Consider the following 24,442-nt stretch of genomic DNA (forward strand, 5'->3'; position numbering starts at 1 on the left):
AGAATAAAGTAAGAGATACTAATTTAACGTGGTTCGGCTAAGAACAAGCCTACATCCATGGGAGAACAATGCTTCACTATATCATGGGGAATAACAAGAGTACAAGAGTATAAAAAATAGGCATAAATCCACAAGAGGATTATCAAGCTCTAAGAACTAGCCTTACCTCAAAAACAAGGGTCTTACCTTGCTTTAATGAGATCAAGCAAGAACAAGAGCTCTCCTCTACACCTTCACTATTTCCACTCTCCAAATACAAGAGAACTTTTCCTCTCTATCTCTCTCTTTTTACTTTCTCATTACACAACACCCAACAAACATAGCCCTATATAAACAATAAAGCAATCTAGACCGTTGGATTAAAAGAGATCAAGATTTGGCTTCATCCCAAAGATATTAAGCCAATATTTAACAACAACATACTCTTCAGTTGTTGAAGTCTAGGATTAACAATGATATCATTTTGACTAAACTCAACATAAATTATTTTTTGTGTTGCAATGCTTGCTTCAAAAGAATCATGTGTTATCGGTTCACAACTTTTTGGTTTAGGCGTAAAAAACCTCTCCATATCGCCAACGACCTTCGAGTCTATTGGTACACGGGTCGCCGATAGTGCTTTCATCGAGTGGTGAGAGGTCGATTCTCGGCTGAGGGCACATTTTTGGGAGTTGTGAATAGTGGTTGTGTACGGGTGATTCCTGCACCCACATGAGAGCGGCCCCGTCCCCACTTATTCCATTGAGGCTTGTGCAGGTCCCTGGGGTCTCTAGTGGGTTCGCCCTGCTCCTCTTCCCAAAAAAAAAAAAACAAAAACAAAACAAACAAACAAACAAACTTCTCCATATCTACATAATTAACCGTTAATAATCAAGAGCCAAAGTAGCAAGCAATGCGATTAAAAACAACTTACCTCAAATTCACAATCTAATTCAATTATTAAATACAACAATTGTTCAACAAATAATCTAATGACCAATCAAATTTTGCATAACAATTATTCAAACAAATATATAACAAATTTTCACAATGATTAATCAAACAAATATCCAACAATTATTTAATAAATTTCCAGCAATTATTCACAATTATCTAATAATTTTTTTTCACAACAAATAATCAAACAAATTAAATTAGGTACAAAACAAACAAACAAACAAAAAAGATAAATTTCTACAATGAAAGCTAAAATATAAACATGGAAGAGTAAAGAGAGAAAACTCACCATCAACACAACCTACAAATGCCTTTTGAATGAGGGGATTGAGTCTTTTTTTAAGAATTTTGAGCGAGGAGTTGCATCTTTTTCAGGGTTTTATTTTTATTTATTATTACTATTGTTTTTTATATTGACATCCTAAAAAAAATGATAATTATGTATCAATAAGTTCAATAAAAAATATATCTAAAATATAAACTTTCAAAATAAAAAAAATTATGAAGATCCATGTTTGGCTGGTGATATTATTTAGAGAAAATTGTTTATATCATCCCTCTAACTTTCTCATTTGATAAAAAAATCCTTGGACTATTTCGTATCCTCAAAAAGCCTTTCATTTTTCTGACACCCTTTGACAACTTACTTTTCAGTACTTTTGTCAAAAATGTTCTTCAATGATTTTAAATGGAAACACAAAATGCTAAACAACAAACTAAGATATTAAATATCAAAAAAACAAATATTAAACAGAAAAGTTACATATTAAATAAAAATTTATGTAGTTACACATAAACACACAATGTTAAATAAAAAATATACTTAATAAATGGGAAGTACATTTTTTAAGCAGGTCAAAAATTGGATTTTTAAATAAAATAAACTGATACAAGGATTGAGAAATAAGTAAACTGAAAAAATAGGGGTTGCAGGGAAAATTGAAATGCCAGAGGGATTGCAGTGGAAGTTTGAAACTACTTAGGGACTTTTATGTTATTTTTCCTATTATTTATTATTATCACTCAATATCAATTTTATTTAATATAATAATTTAATTATTTTTATTTAATTTATTTTAAGTGGTGTGGAGTAATGGTTACATGAATTAAAAAAAAAAATTCAAAGAATATTGCTTCCCGTTTCCCATGCTTGATCACAATCATCGCCATGTATTTTCACATTTTCATGGCCCAAGGGATGCTCAACCCCCCACCCCATCTCATCTTTTAATTCCTCAACTCAACTATGATCGCCCCAAGTTTGTTCCTGAAGGCCTTATTCTCCTCTTTGAGAGCTACAATCTTAGCTTAGAAAGAATCCTCTAAGGTCTTCACCTACCTTAGACATACTAAAAAGGCAACGTTCAAGGCACTTGTATCTCCTCTCAGAACTCTTCTCCCCTACTCTCTAGTTCCTTGATGTATTGGCCTAACACCACTAACTTATTTTTCTTCTCGACCATATCAAGCTCTATGTTCGAGAACCTCGCATTCACGTCAACCATATCGTCCTTCAACCTTTTTCTCTTCTTCTTGGATTGCTACTTAGTTTTCTTGGCAATGTGAATAGTCTTAGTTTGTGATCCAAACTAAATTGCCATCAAAGCTTGGGAATACAAAAGGGACAAGAGACTTTGGGAACTTGAAAAATACTAGTATTACACTTGAAGAGTGTTTATAAGTGAACTCCATACTTGACTTCTACTTCTCCACTTCTCCACTTGGCCCCAAACGCAACCCTCATGAATTATTTATACTACACCTCCCTAAACAAATTAAGGTGGGTATCGACTTAATCATATGGTTACAAATGATTCTCTAGATTTCTCTATACAAATCTACAAAATTCTACTTGAGTTTACAAAGCACAAGAATTATGTATACTACTCTAGATTATTCCACTTCATTATAGACTAAGAGTAGTGGAGAGCTTCATTCCTTGATGCTAGATGAGTCCGGAGTTGTCAGGTCTATATCCCTAAAGGCATTACAACATGCAATTGGGCACTCTAAGTCCGCCAAAGGATTTTTTTTTTCAAAAATATGAAAAATTTAGAAGACATTTTGTGAAGTTAGAAGCAATGTTTTAAAACCCGAGTTGATCTGGCCGGTTCAACCCCTCTGTCAAGAAACCGGGTCAGATTATATAAAAACCTGGGGTACAGTGTTGACCCGATTGACCCGATTGACCCGACTGAGTACCCGGTGAACTGGTCGACCGACCTGGTCAAACCGGGTCAATACAATTATATTATTATATGTTTAAAATTAAAATTTTAAATAATAAATATGTAAGTATAGGGTGGTTATATATAAAATTTACTTTAAAATCAAAACTCAATGCTTGATTTCTAAGTTTTATTTAGGTATAATACGCAGTTTAGTCCCTGTATTATACCCAAAGTGCCTTTAAGTCCCTCTAATATTTTTTTTTTGTCACTGTAGGATCCTTGTATTTTTCATTTCGTATCAATCGAGCCCCTCCTCCTCACGCTCGTCTGATTTTTCGTCTGCGAGTCTGACGTGGCATTTTTCATGAGTAAAAAGTTAAGGTATAATACCAGTTTACTCCCTCTATTATTTTGAAATGGCCCTTTAGTCCTCCTATTATTTTTGCCCTCAGGAAGCCCCTTTTTTTATTAATTTTTTAGGTACACCAAGTTTAGTCCCTCTATTATTTCAATATGATCCTTTAGTCCCCAATTAGAGGGACTTTCTAAGGTTGAAAAATAATAAGGGGGACTAAAGGGTCAGTTTGAACTAATAGAGAGATTAAACTGGGTATTATAACAATTTTTTACTCATAAAAATTGCCACGTCATCCTCATAGATGGAAAGTCATACCAGCGTTAGGGGGAGAGACTCGTTTGACACGAAATGAAAAATATAGGGACCCTACAGGACAAAAAATATTAGAGGGATTAAAAGGGCACTGTGGGTATAATACATGGACTAAACTGGGTATTTTATCTTTTATTTATTGAATTGTATTGTGAAATTTAAAAGCTTGTATTGTGTTATTTTTTATTTATTATTATGTTGTATTTTGTTTGAATTTAAATCTAGGATATTAAATTAATATTTATTAATTATAAGAAAAACTATTTATCCGTTGAACTTTTGTATTGTTGTTTTTTAAAATTTTTAGTAATTTATAATATATTATTGTTTATATTTATATATAATTAAATTTATAAAAATATATATTATATTTATGATTAGGTCAATCAGGTTTGACCCTGGTTTGGCTAATTGACCCATGATCCAGAAGTTTTTCTAGTCATATCCTGTATTGGGTTTCAAAACATTGGTTAGAAGAATGTGAGGGACTTTATGATATTTTACTTAAATATTTATATATAATTTATATATATAGTTTTTTTTTAATATTTTTGTAATTGTACACATTAGACACTGTTTCATCACATGTTGACGAACTTTTTATCTCAGCAAAAAGTCTTTGTCTTGAGCCCTGGACATATTATCTCAAATAAAAAATTCGGTGAGAATATTGACTGTTTAATTTGAGTGGAATAAGAATTTATATAAAATGTTAAACCAGACAAGAAAGCTGACATGCCAAATTGAATGCTATTTTTGAAGATGATTGCTGCTATGGAATGCATTAGTGGTTCCTAAGATTAGAATAGTAAGAGCCATGATATCCAATCAAAATAATTACATTTCTTTTGCCAAACCAGTTGGCATGCGAGTGAAATTCATTGATTCTTTCAACTATATATATATATATTTTTGACAAAAGTGACGAGCGTTATTAAGTAAAGAACATATATGTAAAGAGATATACAAATAACAGTGATTTGCACACCTCCTAAAGATAAATCTTTTTTTCCATGCAACCATAAAAGAGAGAAAATATGCTTCTCACACAAATCTTCCATATGGGATCTTGTGCATTGTAAGTTGAGGGACTCAAACTCGAGACTCTTTAATTTCAATATAAATTTTCAATATATTAATATGTTATCTTGTGTATTATTAGTATATAATTAGTGTTGCATTGGTTTTGTTCGATTTTGAGATAAAATAAATAGAGAAGATTTGTTAGCAGTGTTATAGAAAAAAGGAAAACAAATAGAAATATTTGTAAGAGATTCATTAACAAAATGGTTTTATTATTTAAGGTTCATTCCAAAACACATAAGGACATATAATGTTAGATATAAGTACTAAAAAAACACTTTATTTGTATTCTAGCTTAACAAATGTGTTGGGTTGGAGAACAAAAGTGGGGATTTAAAAGATTTTTTTTTTTAATTTTTGGTTTTGAAGGAAAACTGTCTATGAAAGAAAAACTTTTATATGAACTGATCACATTTGAACTTAATTAATACTAATAAAAATGAAATATTTTAAAATTAAAATTTCACTTTTTAAAATTAATTTAAAAATTATTGATATTAATAATTTTTAAATTAATTATAAAGTATATATTTACAAAATAAAATATGATATATTTATAATAATCCATAAAACTAGTTGTTTAATTGGGGAAATAGTACATATCCCTCACATGGAGAAAAAAAAAGATTTTCTTACAAAATACATAAAACTCCACTCAGCTTTTTAGTTGTTTTATCTTCAATGCTCTAAGAAATCATCACATAACATATGACCAAATATTATTTTAAATAATTAATATTTTAATAAAAAAAATGCAGATATCCATTTATCCCCATGTTTTACTGATAAAAAAATTAATTAACCATTAGTTTAAGAAGAAGTACACACACAATGAAATTAGTTAACCATTAGTTTAAATGTGAAAGTTTTAAATGAATTAATAAAAAAAAATGAAAAAAAAAAAAAGAGAGAGAAAAAGGTTTAAACCTGTTGGAGTGTTGCTACAGGCCACATGCCGGAAGAAAAGATTGTCCCTTGACTTTGAGTATAAGTTAAATTAAAAAATTTTAAGTACTAATATGAAAATTAGGGAAAATCTTGTCTAACTTATAATAGCATATTAATAGGTTTAAAATTTTCAAATAATAGTAGTATTTAAGAGACATATATAGATATATTATTTGTTTTTTAGGTTCATAGTTTTGGGTTTCATAGGCTTTATACCATATATATATATATATAATATGCTACTCAAGTATTAAATTATAAACTCATTACAAATTCCTCAAGTTTTCATTTTAAATGCAAATATGTTGTAAACCTCAGTAGACTTTTTTAAATGAGTTCTTTTTAAATTCAATAAATCAAATACCTATCAAATCCATAATAATTGTTTATCCCTACATATATAACAATGCTTTATATTATATATATATACACACATATTACTTTTTTTAGATAAAATACCATTGTGAGAGAATTGATTTTTGACTTTTGAGTCTACATGAAGGGAGTTACTATCCTTTTATTACTTTTGAGTTTACAAGGGAAAGGAGTTATTATTCTTCTATTATAACTTATAAGGATACTCATAGATACATATATACAAACTTACATACATACATACATATATATATATATATAATTAAAGGCTAATATTCATTTAATAATTAATTTGGTAAAGTTATTTGTTTCAAACAAGAAGGCAAACAGCATGATCACAAACAAGTATGGGACCTTAGAAACAGACATAACTTTTGTGCTGAACTCCACTATGCAAAGAAGAAATAGAGGAATAATCCAAATACCACATTGTCCCAAAGACAAGAATCATTCCCATGAGGTGTCATGACCCTACAAACATCACCTTAAGCACAAAAGTTACCCATGAAAAGATCCCCATCTTTTCCATTTCCCCTTCTTTTTTCAGGCCTAAACATAGTAACTACACCAAACATAAACACTCACTCACTCACTACTCAACATAGTTCATTCAATATGCTCATGAACTCTTCTTTCTATACAATCCAATGCAATCAATGACAGACTGGTTCATATGGTGGCAGAGTTTCCGGCACCATGGCGATGTCGCTTGCTCAATTTCACACCATTCGATCGATAAGACTTCAGTGATTCACGCCGGTTGCTCGAACACTCTTTCAGTGGCTTCGCATAGCGTTTCCGGTCATAGCAGTAGGAATATATCATGTACTTATTGCGGAAACTCTGCATTGCGTATTTTTGCTTAGTAGACAATGATATTGTGTTGTAGTTATTAGACTCGGCCTTGTCACAGGCCGAGGAGTGATCAACTGGATTTACAGCGCATCCATTGAGTACGAAATCGGAGAATTTCGCAATGTATGGTGAGAATTTATAATTGACTTTGTATCGGCCACCGGATGTAGCCCAATTAGAACCATCCCAAATGGTTGCATAAAGTGACATTGGTTTGGATGGAAATGCACCTCCCATTGATGATTCATTCCTAATAATCTCCCTAATTGGAATGCCATCAATGTAAAATCTGCAACATTATATGAACGAACCATAAACTAACTTCAATTATATATAAATGATAATGAAAATATGAAAAAGGCAATTAAATTGATTGAGTTGGGAAATTACATGATTTGGTCATGGTTCCATAGGATTGAATAGTGATGAAAAGCCTCAGTGGGATCAAACCAGAGGCCATACCTCTCTTCCCTTCCCACTGCAGTGCTACCATTCCCATAAACATTGGTCTGAACTCTCCACTCTTTCCCTCTGACATTACCCAAGAACTCAAAGTCCAATTCATCATGGTTTTTCTCAAACAAATCCCCATTTGTCATCTTCATGTATACAAACATTATGAATCAAGTATTGATTGATTGAAAAATAAAGTAATATATATGTTTATATATATATATATATATATACTTGGAATAATCAGCAAATTAAGCAACAAGGAATACTCACATAAAAGGCAACAACAACACCAGCAGCATAATCTGAAGGGAGCTTAATGGATGCACTGAAAAATCCATGCAAATAGAGATCCTGAGAAGCAAAACCAGCACCTAAACTCCTCCTCCATCAAAGTTCAAACATTATACATTCATCAGATACACTCTTACAATAAACACAAGAACAAGAACAAGAATGGAAGTAGTTTAAAGGATAGACCTGTTCTTTGATCAAGAGAAAGATGAACACTTTTGCCATCACTTAAAAGCATGAGATTAGTGTCACCAAACAACTGAGTGTATCCTTCATCAAAGGACACAGTTTGGATGTTGTCCAAAATGTTAGTACTAGTGAAGCCATTGGAGAAGCAGATGAAACAGAGGAGTGAGAACAAGGTAACCAGAGAAGAAGAAGAAGAAGAAGAAGCCATGAACAAGCTTGCTTGCCTTGCTTGTTTGGAAGACAAAGGTGGTGAGTTTTTTTAAACAATGGAAAACTAGAGATAGTGAGTTGAAGAGGCTCTTTATCTCTTCCCTTATTTAAGCTTTGATATGGACTTGGTCTTTTCTTTTCTGTTGATTAAGAATTTTTCTCATTTTTATATAATTACATTAAATTAATTTGAGAATCTACTCTTCCTTCTTCTTATTATTATTATTATTATTATTAATGTGAGTAAATACAAGGTTTGGTGAGGAAACAAAACAAGTTAACTTTAATAATTGTTATTTTATATTAATAAGGGAAAGGGGTGGTTTAATTGTAATTAATAACAAAACGGGGGGCAATGAGTGGGAGCGGGAGGTGAGTCACGGTTAGCGCGATTAACGGGTTGAATAGAGCCCGCGCCGAAAGATGAATGAGACTCGGGCGCGTTTGGGCCAAAACAACGACGCGGTTGAAACCGTCGCCAATTCATCGCCGATTCAAATGATTAAAAGAGGAAAAAATCGGCGAGGAAAACGCGAGCAGGTGAAATCACGTCGTTTGATGGACACGTGTTCGATCCCGTGTCTGGTGTTGGACAGCAAAGGCCTGCGCTGTTCCCCACTACTACATGTTTCAAACGATTTAATTATTATTTTTTAAATATATTATATTTAATGGTTGTTTTTTTTAATTATAAATATTATTAATTAATGGATAAGTTAACATGAAGCTTTATAAAAAAAATATTAATATTATTAAACAACTAAATTCTCAATAAGAAAGCATGCTTGAGATTGGTCTTTTATTTATTTATTTTTTTTCAAAAATTGAATAAATCATCTAATATGCATTTGATATAAGGAAAAAAATTTATAAATATATTGAAAAAAATAAAAAAAAAATAGAAGGAAAAAATAATGTGTTTAAGGTTTGAATGCATATTAAATCTTCAATAAAGTAACAAATAAAAGGATAAAATAAAATTTTTAAAAAATAATTGTCTATAAATCATTTTTTAAAAAAAATTGAATTACACCCATTACGTAAAGTAAAAAATACATTAATCGCCAAACCAGCCAGCGATCATGACAGAACAAAGTAAATAGACTAAACAGACAATCAAACAAAATAAATAAAAAAAAATCTAAAAAAATAAACATGTCATTGTTTATATTATTCATCATTTAAAAAGATAGAATTGAAACTCCTAATTATTCACATGAGACTTTCATATTTTACCGTCGAGTTTTACCGTCATTCAACGATAAAATGTGAAAAATATACAACATGGAACATGGAGAGTAGATCAAAGCGTCCAAATTAATTAACTAAATGGTTGCATGAGAACTTTGGTTGTGTTGGTAGTGTCCTGCAAGGTCCTACAATGTCCTACATGGAAAGGGGAAGTAGGCCATTGGAATGGGGTTTCCTGCGTCAAAGGAAACATGAAACACTGACACACTGCTCCAACTTGAAGCTATCTTTATTAACCCATCAATCAATTCTTTTGTTTGGGTCTAGGGCTACCCTACCTACCCAATCCCTCAAATCCAACACCAAACCTTACCACACAAGCTTCTTCCCTGAAATTTAATTATTTAGATAAATATATTTAATACTCTGTTTATTTATTAAAAATATTAGCACTAACATATATTTATTATTAAAAATTATTGAAAATTAATTTTTTAAAATTAATGATTTATTATTATTTTTAAATATTTAATCTTTTGATTTTTTTAAGAGGACAAACTCTGTCGAAACTATTTGTTTAAGTGATTCAAGTCTCTATCATTTAAATCAATCCATGTTTATCATATTTATTTTGATTAATATTTACTAAGTTAAAATTCAATTAAATTTTATATTATTATTATTATTATTATTATTATTATTTAGTTTTTTACCTAATGATTTGATTTCTTAGGAGGATGAATTTGAAACCATTTCCTTAAGTAATCAAATTCTCTAGGCCAGTCCCATTTATCAAATTTATTTTTAGTAATATTTACCAAGTCTAAGTTCAACCAACTATCATATTAAAATTTTCCTTTTAACATTTCAAAATTATATAAATTAATAATAATTATTAAAATAAATTAATTAATGATAAAAATTCATGAATCTTAATATTTTAAAAAATAATTATTAAATATAACATATTGATAAAAAAAATTATGAAGTAGTTTATAATAAATTCTTAACATTCAAATATAAATTAAATTTTTTTTTTAATTTTTGAATTAGATAAATTTATATTGTACAATTAAAAATTATTTTTAAACATATCTTCAATGATATATAAAAGCAATCGACCAAATCAACTTTTTTATGATTAAAGCTAAAGAATTCATATTAAATTAAATTTATCGGTATAAAAGAATGTGCATGAGGTTGATCATAGTATATAAGTATGAAGGGGGGTTGGTCTCTTGTGTTTATGTGCATGAAGTTAATCATTTTATGTTTGTCATGGCTGAAAATGCCCTAAAAATCTCTCCAAAGTTTATTTATTTATAGATTGTGCCATCAAATTTGGGTATTTTCAAGAATTTTTTCTTTTTATAATAATATACTTTTTTTTTTTGTTTTTCTGTCATAAAGACAACTGATATTGACGGAAATGGTTTTTAACTTTTTAAAAGGAAACATATAGCATTAAGCAGAAAGGTCAAATGTTAAACGGAAATGTGAAATATTAAATAAAAAAAATACTATGTATGAAGTGAAAACTTATGTGATTATACAAAAACATGCAATATTAAATAGAAACTATACATTGACGGAGTGAGATACATGAACTGAAAAGTAAACTATAAAAAAAAAGAACTGTTTTGGCAAATTCAAATGTTAGAAGGTTTGTCTAAGATATTTTGAAGGTTTAAGAAAATTTTAATTTATTTTCCCTTATTATGTAAAATATTTAGCAAAAAAGTAAAGATACGAATTAGCTATAAAGTGATAATACATGCAACGCACGGAAATATATATATATATACATCAGCATGCAAACAAAATAAAACCTATCTGGGTCATTTAATGACAACAAATGAATTTATTATTTATAATGTAAACTATAAATAAATAAATAAATAAATTTTTAGAGTTCCCGTGACACAAGTTTTGGGAGTATGAAGAAAAATTAATTTTAGAATAATAAAAAAATCTGAAATAAAAGAGAAAAAAACAATCTTGAAGAGGAATACATTCGATAATAATAGAAAAATAATAATAGCTTAAGATAATACAGTGTGGTGAAAATAATTTAAAAACAAACATAAAGATCATTAGCAAAACAAATAAAGTTTCTGACTCTCTGTCATGTATGTTGGGGTGCAAATATACCAAATAACAATTAACATATAAAATTAGCCTAATATAATATGTTTATATATATATATATATAATAATGTCACATCAATTACTGAAAAGTAGGTCAGATTGAATTGATCTAACACATCCAAGTTGGATTCACAAACAGTCAAACATAACAAAGCCAACAAACCCTAAATTTATGTTCTCTTTCTCATCTACTATTTATTTATTAATTTATTTATTGTCAAGTATAACACTGAAAATTAAGCTCCTTTTTAATATTAATATACAGCTTGGTTAAGACTAATACATAAATTATAATAAGTGTATCAAAAGACTACAAAACTACAAAAAAATATAAACAATTGGGGTGGGTAGTGTCACTTCATGCATGAGTGGTTTGGTTTCATGGTTTCAGAGATTGATAAATTAAATTGTTTGAAGATACATATCTTGTTATCTTGTTGGAACTTTGAGCCTCCAAAAATTTATTGCCACAATCTTCACAACAAGGGTTAGTGCCATTTATATATTTATTATTCATCTATTGATTTCTTTTATAATATTAGATAAATCTCATTCACAAAAATTGAAACGTACAATGGCAATATGATATGGAAAAAACAATAAACAATATTTTAATCTATTAATTCTTAATTTTTTTTTCTAACTATAGTGATTATAAACATTGAAATGTTTAAAAATTTTATTGATTTTATTTTATTAATTTTTTAAAAAAAATCTCCAAAGACTAGGAGAACAAATGAAAAAATGTGTATATAAATTATAAAAAAAAAACTATATATATATATATATTTGATCTTGTTAAGTTTAAGTTGACTTATCATCATGTTGAAAAACCAAAAAAGGAACTTTGATCAAAATTAATGCAGATCAAACATGCTCATAAATGCCTTCAAAAATATAAAATTGAAAGAGAGAGAGAGAGAAAGAGCCAATCATTCAACATTAATTCTACACAATACTTAGTGAAACACTAGTGATCCAATTAACCCAAGATTTAAAAAATTAATTAAATGCATGTGCCTTTTAGTTGCCAAAGGACTTGAAGACAACCATGTGAGCATCAAAGACAATTAACTTCTTTATTTTAAGGCACATGATCCATCAAGAGTTTATTTAGAAAATTTGCAGCCTTTTTACATTGATAAAATCTTTAATATATCTTTTCCATCATACTATCAACCACTAGTTTAATTTCTCTATTTGTATTTGGAGTGTAAAAGATGATGATCTTTTATCTTTTAAGGATGAACTAGTGCTAAACTTAGAAACAAAAATCCACACAATATCATGCATATATATATATACTAAGTATTAAATAACTGAAAAATAGTGGTAAGAGTAAAGGGGAGAGAAGAAAAAGGTGACATAGGAAAGATTGGGCAATAAGAAGAAAGGAGTGCAATGTGCAAGAATTTGTTGTTGTTGTTCAATGACATTAATTATGAGAAATCATGAAATGTCATCACAAGTCTTCATAGAGAAAAGAAGAGAAATTATGAGCATGAAGTTGGTTGTGAGGAGGTTGAACCACTTTCTGTCCAAAAACTCATGGTTACAATAAAAAACCAGATAAAAATAGAAAAAAAACAATGATAACTCTAGTATTATATAATTAGATATATATTATAAAATTAAGAAAAAAATAAACACAATAAACAAGTTTGAGAGAAAAATTGTAAACTTTTCTTATTTATCTTCTTTTATATATATATTATGTACAAGTTCACAAAGCCTCTATATATGGACTAAACATAACATATTAGAGGTCACATTAATATCATGTGATGTGATGAGTGGTTTTAGAAATTTTGTGGGAAGAAAGAAAGATTTTAAAAATTAGAGGGAGATAAATACTTTAATATTATAAATTTTATTGATCTTACAATAGGTAAAATTACAAATATATAGATAAGTCAAGAGACTATACATAGTATGATAGAATTATATAAGTGAAATCATTTACAACAATCATAGATATCAGAAAGTTGATAATATATTTTTATAAACCAAACTACAATAATATGGTTATCACAACTAATAGACTCATGATTAGACATAATATTTTTAATTTAGACAACAATTTTAAGCAAGAGATATAATAAATTAACAATATTAATAATTAAACATATGATCAAAATTAACGGGTCATGACCTATATAAAGTTGTGATATTATTTGTTTTAAGACCCCTTGGTGGACATTTAGTTAGTGGCATCTTTCTATATTCCCAAGCAAGTTTGATGGGTTTATATAAAAAATGCGAATGTTTGGTTTATGTATTTTCATTTAATTCTCCGGCAATTATGATTTCCATGAGTTTTACATTCTCATGAAACATAAAAATCTAAAACTATTTGTAAAAAAAAAAAAAAAAATCTAAAACCTTTATATATCTTGATGATATTGTTAGATTCATCTTGGTGAGAGAATGTAACAATAAAAAAAAGTTGCCACAATATCCCTTCTTTTATACCTTTTATTTTATTAGTTTACTTTATTTTTTTCATTATTATTTTACCCATATTTCAAACTTTATATCAAAATTAAAAAACAAAAAATTTGGACAAAAGAAACAAACATGTAGGTTAATCAAGAGATGTGTGCGAAGATAATACCTCACCCACCCTTACATTAGGTTATTGGGGTCTACATGAGTTTTTCCTCCTGAAATAAAACCCAGAGTTAATACAAAATAAATAAATAAATAATATCTTTGGCGAAACATATTATTACATCTCATCAAAATGACTTCTCTTTTAACTTTATTTTTTAAATACATATATATACACTTGTAAAATTAGGGAAGGGAGTATTGCTGCAGACATTTGTAAAATTAAGGAAGAGTGTATTGGATACTGATCCAATGATCTCCAGGAAAATATACCGATGTCCTAAAAAACGGGAAAGCATATATATATATATATATATATATATATATATATATATATATATATATATATATATATATATATATATATAAATGAACAGTTCAATCATTTTACTAACGAAAATAAAAATGAGCTTAGTTATTGTAACAAGAAAAATAAATAAGATAATCTAGCCATTATAGTATACAGAGAAAAATATAAAGAAGCTTTGCTAAGTTATTTGTTTTTGGTAGCCTTCAAAGAGTATACATAAAGGTAAACAGATTATTCAAAATTTAGTTGTATCATATTCCTAGTCATCCTAATGAACCATGCAATTAATGAACCAAACAAATCAGTAACCATCAATACCTCAAAGCCCACTAAAGTGATTCCCATCTTTTTACATTCCCAAACATCAAAACTTACAATGAAATGCCTCATTTTATAAACCCAACAAATCACATATCTATGACATATCCATGAGCTAAACACACTTATTTGTTTTGACCTCATATTCTTATGATGAGTCCACATCAGCCAAAAGACCAAAAAGAACAAATCCTTTTTCAGTCATGGCTTTAAACCTGAAACAAACTTTACACCTGAACATGTTAATCACAAAATCAAATTTGAATCCAAAGCACAACACAGACATCAAATCCCAAGAATGCCTGTGTATTCTCACACAAATCAGATTCCAATCAAAATGAAATATAGCAACCATTCATTCAAATGAGTTTTCTTTATTTATATCTCCAGCACCATCCAGTGAGCAATGGTGTTTCATTTTCAACCAATATGCCATGGCATGCAATGGATGGTGTACAGAAGATTCAATTCTAAGCTCACCAGAGCGGAAGAGAAATATAGAATACAGGCTTTAGACAGACATGATCTCTACTCAAACTTTTTTAGTACAGAGCAAAATTATATGCCCACTGGAGCTCTGAAAGAATGAAAACATAGGAAGTGCCATAGGAGGAAAAATACACTATACACCTTTCTAGTTCCCACAAGCATCTGATTTTGCTACAGAGAGACACACCTGTACATCTGCTTGATCTCGTATTTTACATTGCGTGTGAGCATCATCACCAGCCAAGTCTCTAGGAAAGATACCGGCCCAGTTTACAAGCTCGAGAATTCTGGTGTTGTTATCTGGTTACTGATAATGGAAGCAACAACATTAGGTAAACCAGAAGAATGGTCATCAGCTGCATCAGTGTGTTTATATGTTCCCCTTGTTTTCAAGATGAGAATTATTTTTCTGAATCTGGGTTGGCTTTGGATATCAGGAACTTTGCAACCGCTTGATAGAGTTGTTGCTCGTCAAAAGGCTTTGAGACATAGCCGTCCATCCCGCATTTCATGCACTCTTCATAAGTTGCCTGAATGACATCGGCTGTCATGGCTAGAACCGGCAGGTGCCACCCAACCTTTTCTGTTGTGTCATGCGGAGTCATGCCTCCATGCCTAGCTTCCTCATTTGCCTTGCTCTCCATTAAACGAATCTGCCGAGTTGCCTCAAACCTGTCAGAAAGAAATTTTATCATTCTGACATTCAATGGTAACACAAGGCAAATCTATATAATACATGAAAGAGAACTTAGAAGTAGTACAATATAATTGCCACTCCTAACATGACATTCTGATTTTTACCCCAGCTAGCTAGCATATGTTATTTTATATTAATGATCAAAATTACACACCTAGCCTCTTCATTGCATGATTCGTGTTCTGCGTCTTATTAGACTAAGCAATAGATTATCAGCCATATGGCGGAAGTACCCATCCCCTAACTTCATGCAAATGTGGCAACTTACAAGGAATTGAGAGGAATGGAATTCACGGGTTTCACCAAACAGAAGCACAAGAAAAGGCCAGTAATAGAGCAAATGATATAACGTAAAGCCACAATTGCTGGAAGAAATAACCAAAAATATGAAATCAATAACATTGACTCAACAAATTTTATTTTCTTGTCATATGATAATCATCCAAGTTTTTAATGTTTGCATTTAATCCAGATTCAAAGAGTTAAATAACAACTTCTATTTGTAGTTTTTACAAGAACTCTTTCCTAGATAAATCATATGAGGCTCAAATATTTATTAACCAGCACAGAATCACATTAACAGAAGCTTAATTTGGTGTAGCTTTAGCCTTGTACTTATGTATATGAGGAAAATATGGAAAAATAAAATCTACTAATGGTCAAGAATTTTACAAAGAGGGTAATCATGACCATATAATACAGTATGTTCTACTGATCAACAAAAGGCAATTGAAATTTGTCCATACATTAAAACTTCTGCTCCATAAAAAAAGGATAATAATTTTAATGTAATAAAATGATGACAGATAGTTGAAAACTGAAGAAAGCAGCTAACATTTATTTAATTCGAAACCGCAATAAAGATGACAGAGCAAATGTCTTGAGTATTTAGCAAATTTGTGAAAGTCGAGTAATACTGAAAACCAGAAGTTAAAGCAAACAGCACAGAAGGACAGACCTCATTCCAGAGCCATACAAGAGGATTATAAGCACTATGTAATGTTTACAAGGTCCTTAAGTCATACAATATGTCTCAGAGCTCAAACACCAGAAACCACATAGCTACAATATGAGCATGTAAAAGACAATCAACAAGTTAAGAAAAAAGAGATGGTAAATGTGAAGACAACCCAAATTCAGGCAAAAGAATGAATACTTTTTCAAGATAAAGCAGACTAGAAATGCATACCCATCCATTTCTGGCATCTGAACATCCATGAAGCAGGCATCAAACTTGTGTGGCAGTTGAAGAAGGGAAAGAGCACCTTTACCACTTTCGGCACAAGCTACATTTGCCCCATATTTCTTCAGGGCACCTGCAGCAACTCTTAGATTAACCTTATTATCATCAACCACTAATATATTCTTTCCAGCAAGAAGATTATGAAGGAAAGCCGATCCATTAGGCAATTGCTTCCTCTGTGGCACCCCCATTCTCAGTACCTGCTGAAGGCATGCAGCGATTGTGCTTGCCCTCAGGGGCTTCATGATCACAGTATCAACATAAGAACACTTTGTTTTATCTGATTCAGATGTCGACAGAAGGATAACCTTGGGCACTTCAGACAACCGGCCATTGTGTTTCCACTCTGTTAATTGATTGCCCAAGCAAGTATCCATCCCTGAAGTCCAGGAATCCTTTTCAACTAGGATTATCTTTGGTTGTTTTATGTGACTTCTGTATGCAACAACAGAAGGAAAACTAATCAATTTATTGCCTATAATTAGGAAAGATAAATGAGAAGAATAAAAAGATTGATATGAAATAAGACAGAACTGTTCAAGTGAAAATTAATATATAGCATGTTGGTTCAAAGAAAAGTTATCCAGGTAAGAAATTTGGTAATTTTCCCAAAATAGAGGAAACTCAGGGTATGAACATGCCTGCTTTCTAGTAGACTTGACCCAGGGAATATCAAGAGGCTTACCGAGTGCAACCATTTTGCCCAGCTTTTGCATTAAATGCCGTCTTCATGGTACTTGCAATATCAACTGTTACGCCTAGTCTTTGCAGATGGTACTTCGTTACAGCACCTCTAACAGGTCTTTCATCTATCAGTATTGATTTCATTCCTCGAAAACTAATAGGAAGAGGCTCAGGTAGTGCTCTCTTTGCTTCATCAATTGCACTTCCCTTGCATCTTTTGAGGACAACAGTAAATGTAAACGTGCTGCCAACATGAGGCCGGCTTATGAAGTTTATCTGTCCACCCATTAGTTCAACTAGACACTTACTGATGCTCAATCCAATACCAGTTCCACCATAATTCCTTGAAGTTGAGCTGTCAGCTTGCATGAAAGGTGTGAAAACCCGATCCTGTGCTTGTAATGGGATCCCAATCCCAGTATCCTCTACACTTACAGTCAAGGTCACTTTAGCAGATTCCTTGTCACCAGGCATCTCATTTCCAGAAGCATCAGGCAAGGATGTCTCATCAGAAAGTAGATGCTTGAAATTGTCCCAACTATTCCTGTTATCAGCAGCTTCAACACCACTCAAGGTATTGAATATAGTTCTACATGATTTGACTTCATGCTCATCTGACCATCCATTTAGATGTGCTTCAGATTTAGCATCTGTCACCATATTTGAGTGCTCCACTAGATGGACTTGGACAAAAATGTGGCCTCTTTCAGTAAACTGTACATTCAGGAATAAGGACAATATTTAGAAAACAAGCATTTAAGGAAAACAAATACTTGCATGGCTTTCTCAACTTGGCTGATAGCTTCATATATATGAGTTGGCCCAAAAGATGGTTCTAATAAACTCCTTTTTCCCCATTTTCTTGCTCAAAGAAAATTTACCAGAAAACACACACGCACAATTTCAGGTTGCTGACTTAAGATAATAAATGAGGTGAACAATCATGTGAAGATTACTTACCTTCACAGAGTTCCCCACAAGATTTGTTATTATTTGGCGAAACCTCCCAGGATCACCCGTAAGAACCTCAGGAACTTTATCAGAGACAAAAACAGCAAGCTGCAGTAAACCCATAAAAAACGAACTCAGATGGTTAGAATGCAACAAATTAAGATCACTTCTACGGTTTCACAATTTACAACTCCAACACATACTACTATATTGTGATAGAACATCATGAATCATTTAACAAGTACCATCAGAAAAATAAACAAACAGTTTGATGAACCAGTATCTCATGCAATGAACAAAACAGAGAATGTAAAAAACATTAGCAGATTTAAAAGGAATTCAACCTCACCTCAATGCCCTTCTTCTCTCTCAACTTCGGAGAGAATAATGAAATTACATCATCAAGAACAGCTCGCAAGTCAAATGGAACTGCCTCAATTTGAAGTTTGCCAGCTTCAATTTTTGCACGGTCAAGAACCTCATTAATCAATGATATCAATGCTTTTCCACAAACTTGCGCAGTTTGAGCATAATCCTTTTGGGTTAAATTCAGGTCTGTGTCCAATAGCATGTCTAGCATTCCTGCAATTAGTTGATGTAAATATTAACATCACTCATAGAGGTCAGCATTCATAACTTAAAAAGTGCTAAATATCAATAACAAGACACAAGTGATAACATACCAAGGACCCCATTCATAGGAGTTCGTATCTCATGCGAGACAGTCGCGAGAAACTACATTATGGAAGGAATTTGGAATCAGATGAATTGTGTGGAGGATATCAAATCACTTTCTCATATGTGATTTTTTTTAAATACCTGGGATTTAGCAACATCTGCAGCCTCTGCCTGAACTTTCAACTCTTCCATTTTTCGACAGTCTTCTTTGACATTGTCATAGCGGTTCCAAGCAGCATACAATATATATCCTGCAAGCATGCATATCACAAAGACACCAGATGGGGTAGTAATGGCTGACAATGGAATAGGAGGCTTCTGACTGTACCTGTTGAATATTCACATGACACTATTACAGCCTAACACCAACATTATGCTAATAAGAAGTGAAGTTCTGCCACTACATCAGCTTACCTGCACATCATATGGTGCTTCCTGAATGGATCACCAAAATCAAGCATACTGACATGTGACAGTGACATGTAACCATCTGGTTGCTGTGGTCCATACATGATCAACGGCTTAGAAATGTTTGTGACATCGTAGACATTCACCATAATTTCTTGACTGCCAGCAAGTTGTCTCAGCAAATTATCCACAAGTGACTCAACATCAAAAGCTCCACCAAGATATCTGTTATGAACACCAGTGAAAATTAATTGTTTCTATCCCAGATCAATAACTACAGAAAATGCATACCTCAATCTGGATGGAGATAAAAGCAAGCATTATCTTTATAAACTGAAAAGTCAATCAGATAGATAAACAAGTAGCTTGAGATGAGATGATTTTGTTTTCTGCAAATTATGTTCCAGGTCGAATAGCAAGTTAGCTTCTGTATTTAATAATGGTCATTTAAGGCACTCCTAGATATTCCCAATTTCCTCTGAAGACCTTGACTAGATGCAGATAATGTGAGAAAGATTACCACAAAGTTTAAAAAAAAAACACACGAAATTGGAAATGTTCTGAAAGCAATGACCTTTCCTGAAACCTCTCTTTAAGACCAATTTGGAATTACGAATTAGTCAAAAATTATTTTCCTTAATTGTATGAAGTTCAATCATAAACAAGCAAAAGTAATCGTAGTTGTAATCCCAAGGAACACATTGCATGTTCCGAACCCATTCAGCTGACTTTCTGACTAATCAGGCTACTGATTTAGGAAAACCAGATCAATTGAAGATCTCCTGGGAAACTGTATTGCTGGATAACTAGAGAACCAAGAATGTTTACAGGTATATCTCACCCAGCAGTAGCCTTTACTCGATCATCAACTGTAGCATCCGGTGGAAGGCCAGATCGATAGACTGGGAATGTTAAAACCACACCAAGGTGATTGGATTTCAACAATCTAAATGGGTTTGTGAGAACAGCTTTCCCAGTAGCCCGAGCTCTTAAGATGTTCTCACGGTCCTCCTAATTCCAGAGTAGAAAATATCAGCAAAACCAGCTGTAGCGAAATGAAAGAGCAGTGAAAAAATCAGATTGTATAAGTAAAATAAACCTCTCCAGACATCATATCAAGGGCCTCAATGTAGGAGACTGTCTCCTGGGAGAATATAACAGGTGCATACTCATCTTGCACAGGTGATGGATCCCGCTTCATAGTCTTGATTATCCAACCTTGCTCATTCTCAAACTTATCTCTTTCAGAATTAGCAACCCGTTGCGCATATGCCACACCATTGAGTAATGGCCGCTCAAATGCAGTCCTGGCCGCATAATGAGCAAATGTCTCCTGATAGCAAATAGTGACCAATTTAAAATTAAGATAGTTAAAAAATGTGCAATTAATCATAAACAGATGGTAGAACCAACATCCCAAAAAAAAAAAATGAAACTTGCATTCTCATGAAATCGTGTCTGACTCTTCTGTGGAAACAAGATGAACCCAAAAATTATGCAAGCAGGAGAAAAACTCGAATACGCAATTCCCATAGATAATTCAGGAGAAGCCCAATGAAGAAATCAAGAGATAAACGAACACAGGAAATGTTTCAGAAAGAACAAAAAAGTAAACTGAAGAAACAGAGAAATTTACACCAAGTTGTCACCAGGAATAATAGAGACAAGCAGACAACCATAATTAATGAAACAATAACCAAAAAGTGGCATCCATCTGCTCACATGCATAAATCCCCAACAAGAACATCATCCGGGCATTAATGGCAGCATAAAACTCTCACCTGATCAATGGCGGAGGGCTGCTTCTGGTAGTGGAAAGTGGAGATGAGGATGGCAAGAGCATGGACATGGTTGACGCTCACCGCAAACTGGTCCTGGATCATCCGAGCTCTCTCTTCGCACATGCTCACCAGCGCCTCCTCAGCCTTGCGCATGCTCACTCTCCGGATATACAAATGCAAGCCCGCCCATATCGCCGTTGAAACCACCACCCAAACCACAACCATAGCGGTCCTGTTCACCCACCACCTCCTCCTTTCCCCTCCCATCTCATATCCCATCCTCACTCTCTACTTCAAACCAGGATGAACCACACGCATCATTCCATTGCTCTTCAAGCTAAAAACAAAAAGAAGGAAACTTGGAATCCAATGCTGGCTCGCGCTTACTTCAGGGAGACAACACCAGTTGCACAGGATCAAACTCGTGGATTTCTCAAAGATATGCAACCATTAAAAAATTCACATCCTTTCTGTAAAATCTCCATTAAAAAACTCCCTCCCAATGCTCTCCCCTCCCTTCTTCTTCTTCCCACCATCTCTCATCACCATTTTTTAATACAAATTTGTTGGTTTTCCGTTAAAAAAACTTCAGCGCCAGCTCGATCAGACTGGAGAATGTCGCATGTCGCATGCTTCTTGAGTCCTCACCCCGATCTCCAGCAACTACCCTAGCTTTCCTCCTCGATTCCTTCGATTTGCACCCCAGCTTTTCTCAGTGAAATCCAACAAGAAAGCATTCAAAACCAGGTTAAATGCCACTGATTAGATCCTCGATCCCACCTACTCCTTCGTTTTGCGTCGAGGTTCTCTTCCGGATTGATGGCTAGGGTTTCAGAAGACGGCGATACAGCAAAAGATAGATAGATAGAGAGAGAGAGAGAGAGAGAGAGAGCTATAGCTCATATGACGCAAAGTGAAGGGGGGGCATCAAGCCAAAGAGAAAGAGAGAGATGGTCGTACAAAACTGGTGCTTTCGCTGTAATGGCTGAGCAGTAGTAGAGTTTGTGGAGTGTCTAGGGGGGGTTAGGGTTTAGGGGTTAGGGTTAGGGTTAGGGTTAGGGTTTCACGGTTGTGTCCACCGAGAGAGAGAGAGAGAAAGAGAAGCAGAAGGATACAAATGAAATCGCCATCCAAGATCTCTCAGACAGCGACCTCCGAGAAAACTCCAGTGCTCACATGAGGAGCTTCTGCTTCTGCTTCTGCTTCTCTTCCCCCCTAATTTACCATTATACCCCTCCTCCTCATCACCTTTTTTTTTCTTTTATTATTATTATTATTATTATTTAAATTGTGATTATTTTTTTCTTATAAAATAATTCAAAATACGATTTCAAATGATTTATTATAATTTCAAGATTTATATATATATATATAGGAGAAATAAATAAATTTTAGTATTAGTTCAACAATTGCTAATTTTATAATTATTATTTTTAATAATTTAAAAATAATATAAAATAAAATAAAATAACCCACCTTCATTGGTAGAAAAAAAATCCAATCAAATTAAATTATTTTAATAAATAAATAAATTTTAGTATTACCTGAACAATTTCTAATTTCATAACCATTATTTCAGATAAATTGAATCATGACGTTAGGGAAAAAAACAGTTAAATTAAATTTAACAAAAACAATCGGGTTAAAAATGTAAATTTGACCATATATTTTATTAATTTTTTATATATTTTAAAAAATAAAATAAAAAATAAAAAATAAAACGAAGAGGGGGAGGGACCACTACACTCCAAGCTAACGGCGCTACGTCCCGTCTACATCTTTTAAAGCGAGGGCAATTTCGTCACAAAAAATCGAATATGGAGTTCGGTGGAGGGTAATACGGTAATTTGGGAAGCTGGGGGAGAGTGTAGAGCGTTGACGTGAATACGGTCAAGGACGAAAGTACTAAAATGTCCTTGGAACAAGATAAAATGACGAAACTAACCCTGTCAGTGGCATGAAGAGGCGTGCTCTGACATAGTTCGATGTCCGAGAGTTTCTCTGAAGGGACATCGTGGCAGTGTCGGTATGTAATTGAGGGCTTTATTGTCATTTAATTAAATAATAGGAGGGTTTAATACGTCTTTTTGTCGCTAAGTGGCTTGCTTATTATTACTTGTACCACTTGTTGATCCCGTTTATAATTAGTATAATTATTGTTTCGGTTTTGGTTATTTAAAAATATATATATATATATTTTGATAGTAATATTATTAGAAAATGAAATAAATAAAATATAAAAAATATTATTATTTATTATTTATATGTTCTGTTTTTTCTTATTTTTAATATTAGCTATTTGTGTTGAATATAATTCTTAAATAATTTTTTAATAACTTTAATTTTTAGAAGAAAAATAAATAACTTTTGAGATGTTCATGTTACAAAATATGATTAATTTGTTTACATTATAGTCTATTTTCAAACCACCGATCTTTTGATTTTTTAATATCAGGTTTTTTTATATAAAATATTTATATTTTTATTGAAGGGACGAATTTGAATTTTAGTTCATCTGTGCATATTATAATGTGGCTTACCAACTGCATTAAAAAAATTAATTTTTTTATTTTAAATAAAATATTGGTACAAAGTACTTGAACTTAATTTATGAGGAATATATGCACATTAAATGTGTATAAGAAGAGAGATGAAAAATAAAAAATAAAAATAAAAAAAAGTGAGAAATCAAAGTATATATACAAGAACTTAGTCCTTTTTGATAGTTTGAAGTTGGTTAGAATCAGTCA

The 24,442-nt window shown here is 32.0% G+C and overlaps 2 protein-coding genes across 2 annotated transcripts; both read right to left on the minus strand.

Annotated features, from left to right (window-relative positions):
• Positions 1-6,538: 6,538 nt before the first annotated feature.
• On the minus strand, positions 6,539-8,284 carry LOC120281804 (probable xyloglucan endotransglucosylase/hydrolase protein 27). The gene is made up of 4 exons (XM_039288496.1): positions 7,972-8,284; positions 7,765-7,865; positions 7,429-7,637; positions 6,539-7,327 (listed from the first exon to the last, which is right to left on the minus strand). The coding sequence occupies exons 1-4, from the start codon at positions 8,180-8,182 to the stop codon at positions 6,853-6,855; spliced, it is 996 nt and encodes a 331-aa protein (XP_039144430.1). The 5' UTR covers positions 8,183-8,284; the 3' UTR covers positions 6,539-6,852.
• A 6,811-nt stretch (positions 8,285-15,095) lies between these two features.
• On the minus strand, positions 15,096-22,858 carry LOC120282013 (probable histidine kinase 4). Its single transcript, XM_039288725.1, has 11 exons — positions 21,693-22,858; positions 21,011-21,244; positions 20,753-20,922; positions 19,918-20,136; positions 19,645-19,831; positions 19,509-19,560; positions 19,175-19,407; positions 18,835-18,933; positions 17,876-18,588; positions 17,137-17,625; positions 15,096-15,922 (listed from the first exon to the last, which is right to left on the minus strand). Exons 1-11 carry the CDS (start codon positions 21,969-21,971, stop codon positions 15,652-15,654), a joined length of 2,946 nt encoding a protein of 981 aa, XP_039144659.1. The 5' UTR covers positions 21,972-22,858; the 3' UTR covers positions 15,096-15,651.
• Positions 22,859-24,442: the final 1,584 nt, after the last annotated feature.

Source organism: Dioscorea cayenensis, chromosome 18 (assembly GCF_009730915.1).
Source record: "Dioscorea cayenensis subsp. rotundata cultivar TDr96_F1 chromosome 18, TDr96_F1_v2_PseudoChromosome.rev07_lg8_w22 25.fasta, whole genome shotgun sequence".
NCBI lineage: Eukaryota > Viridiplantae > Streptophyta > Magnoliopsida > Dioscoreales > Dioscoreaceae > Dioscorea > Dioscorea cayenensis.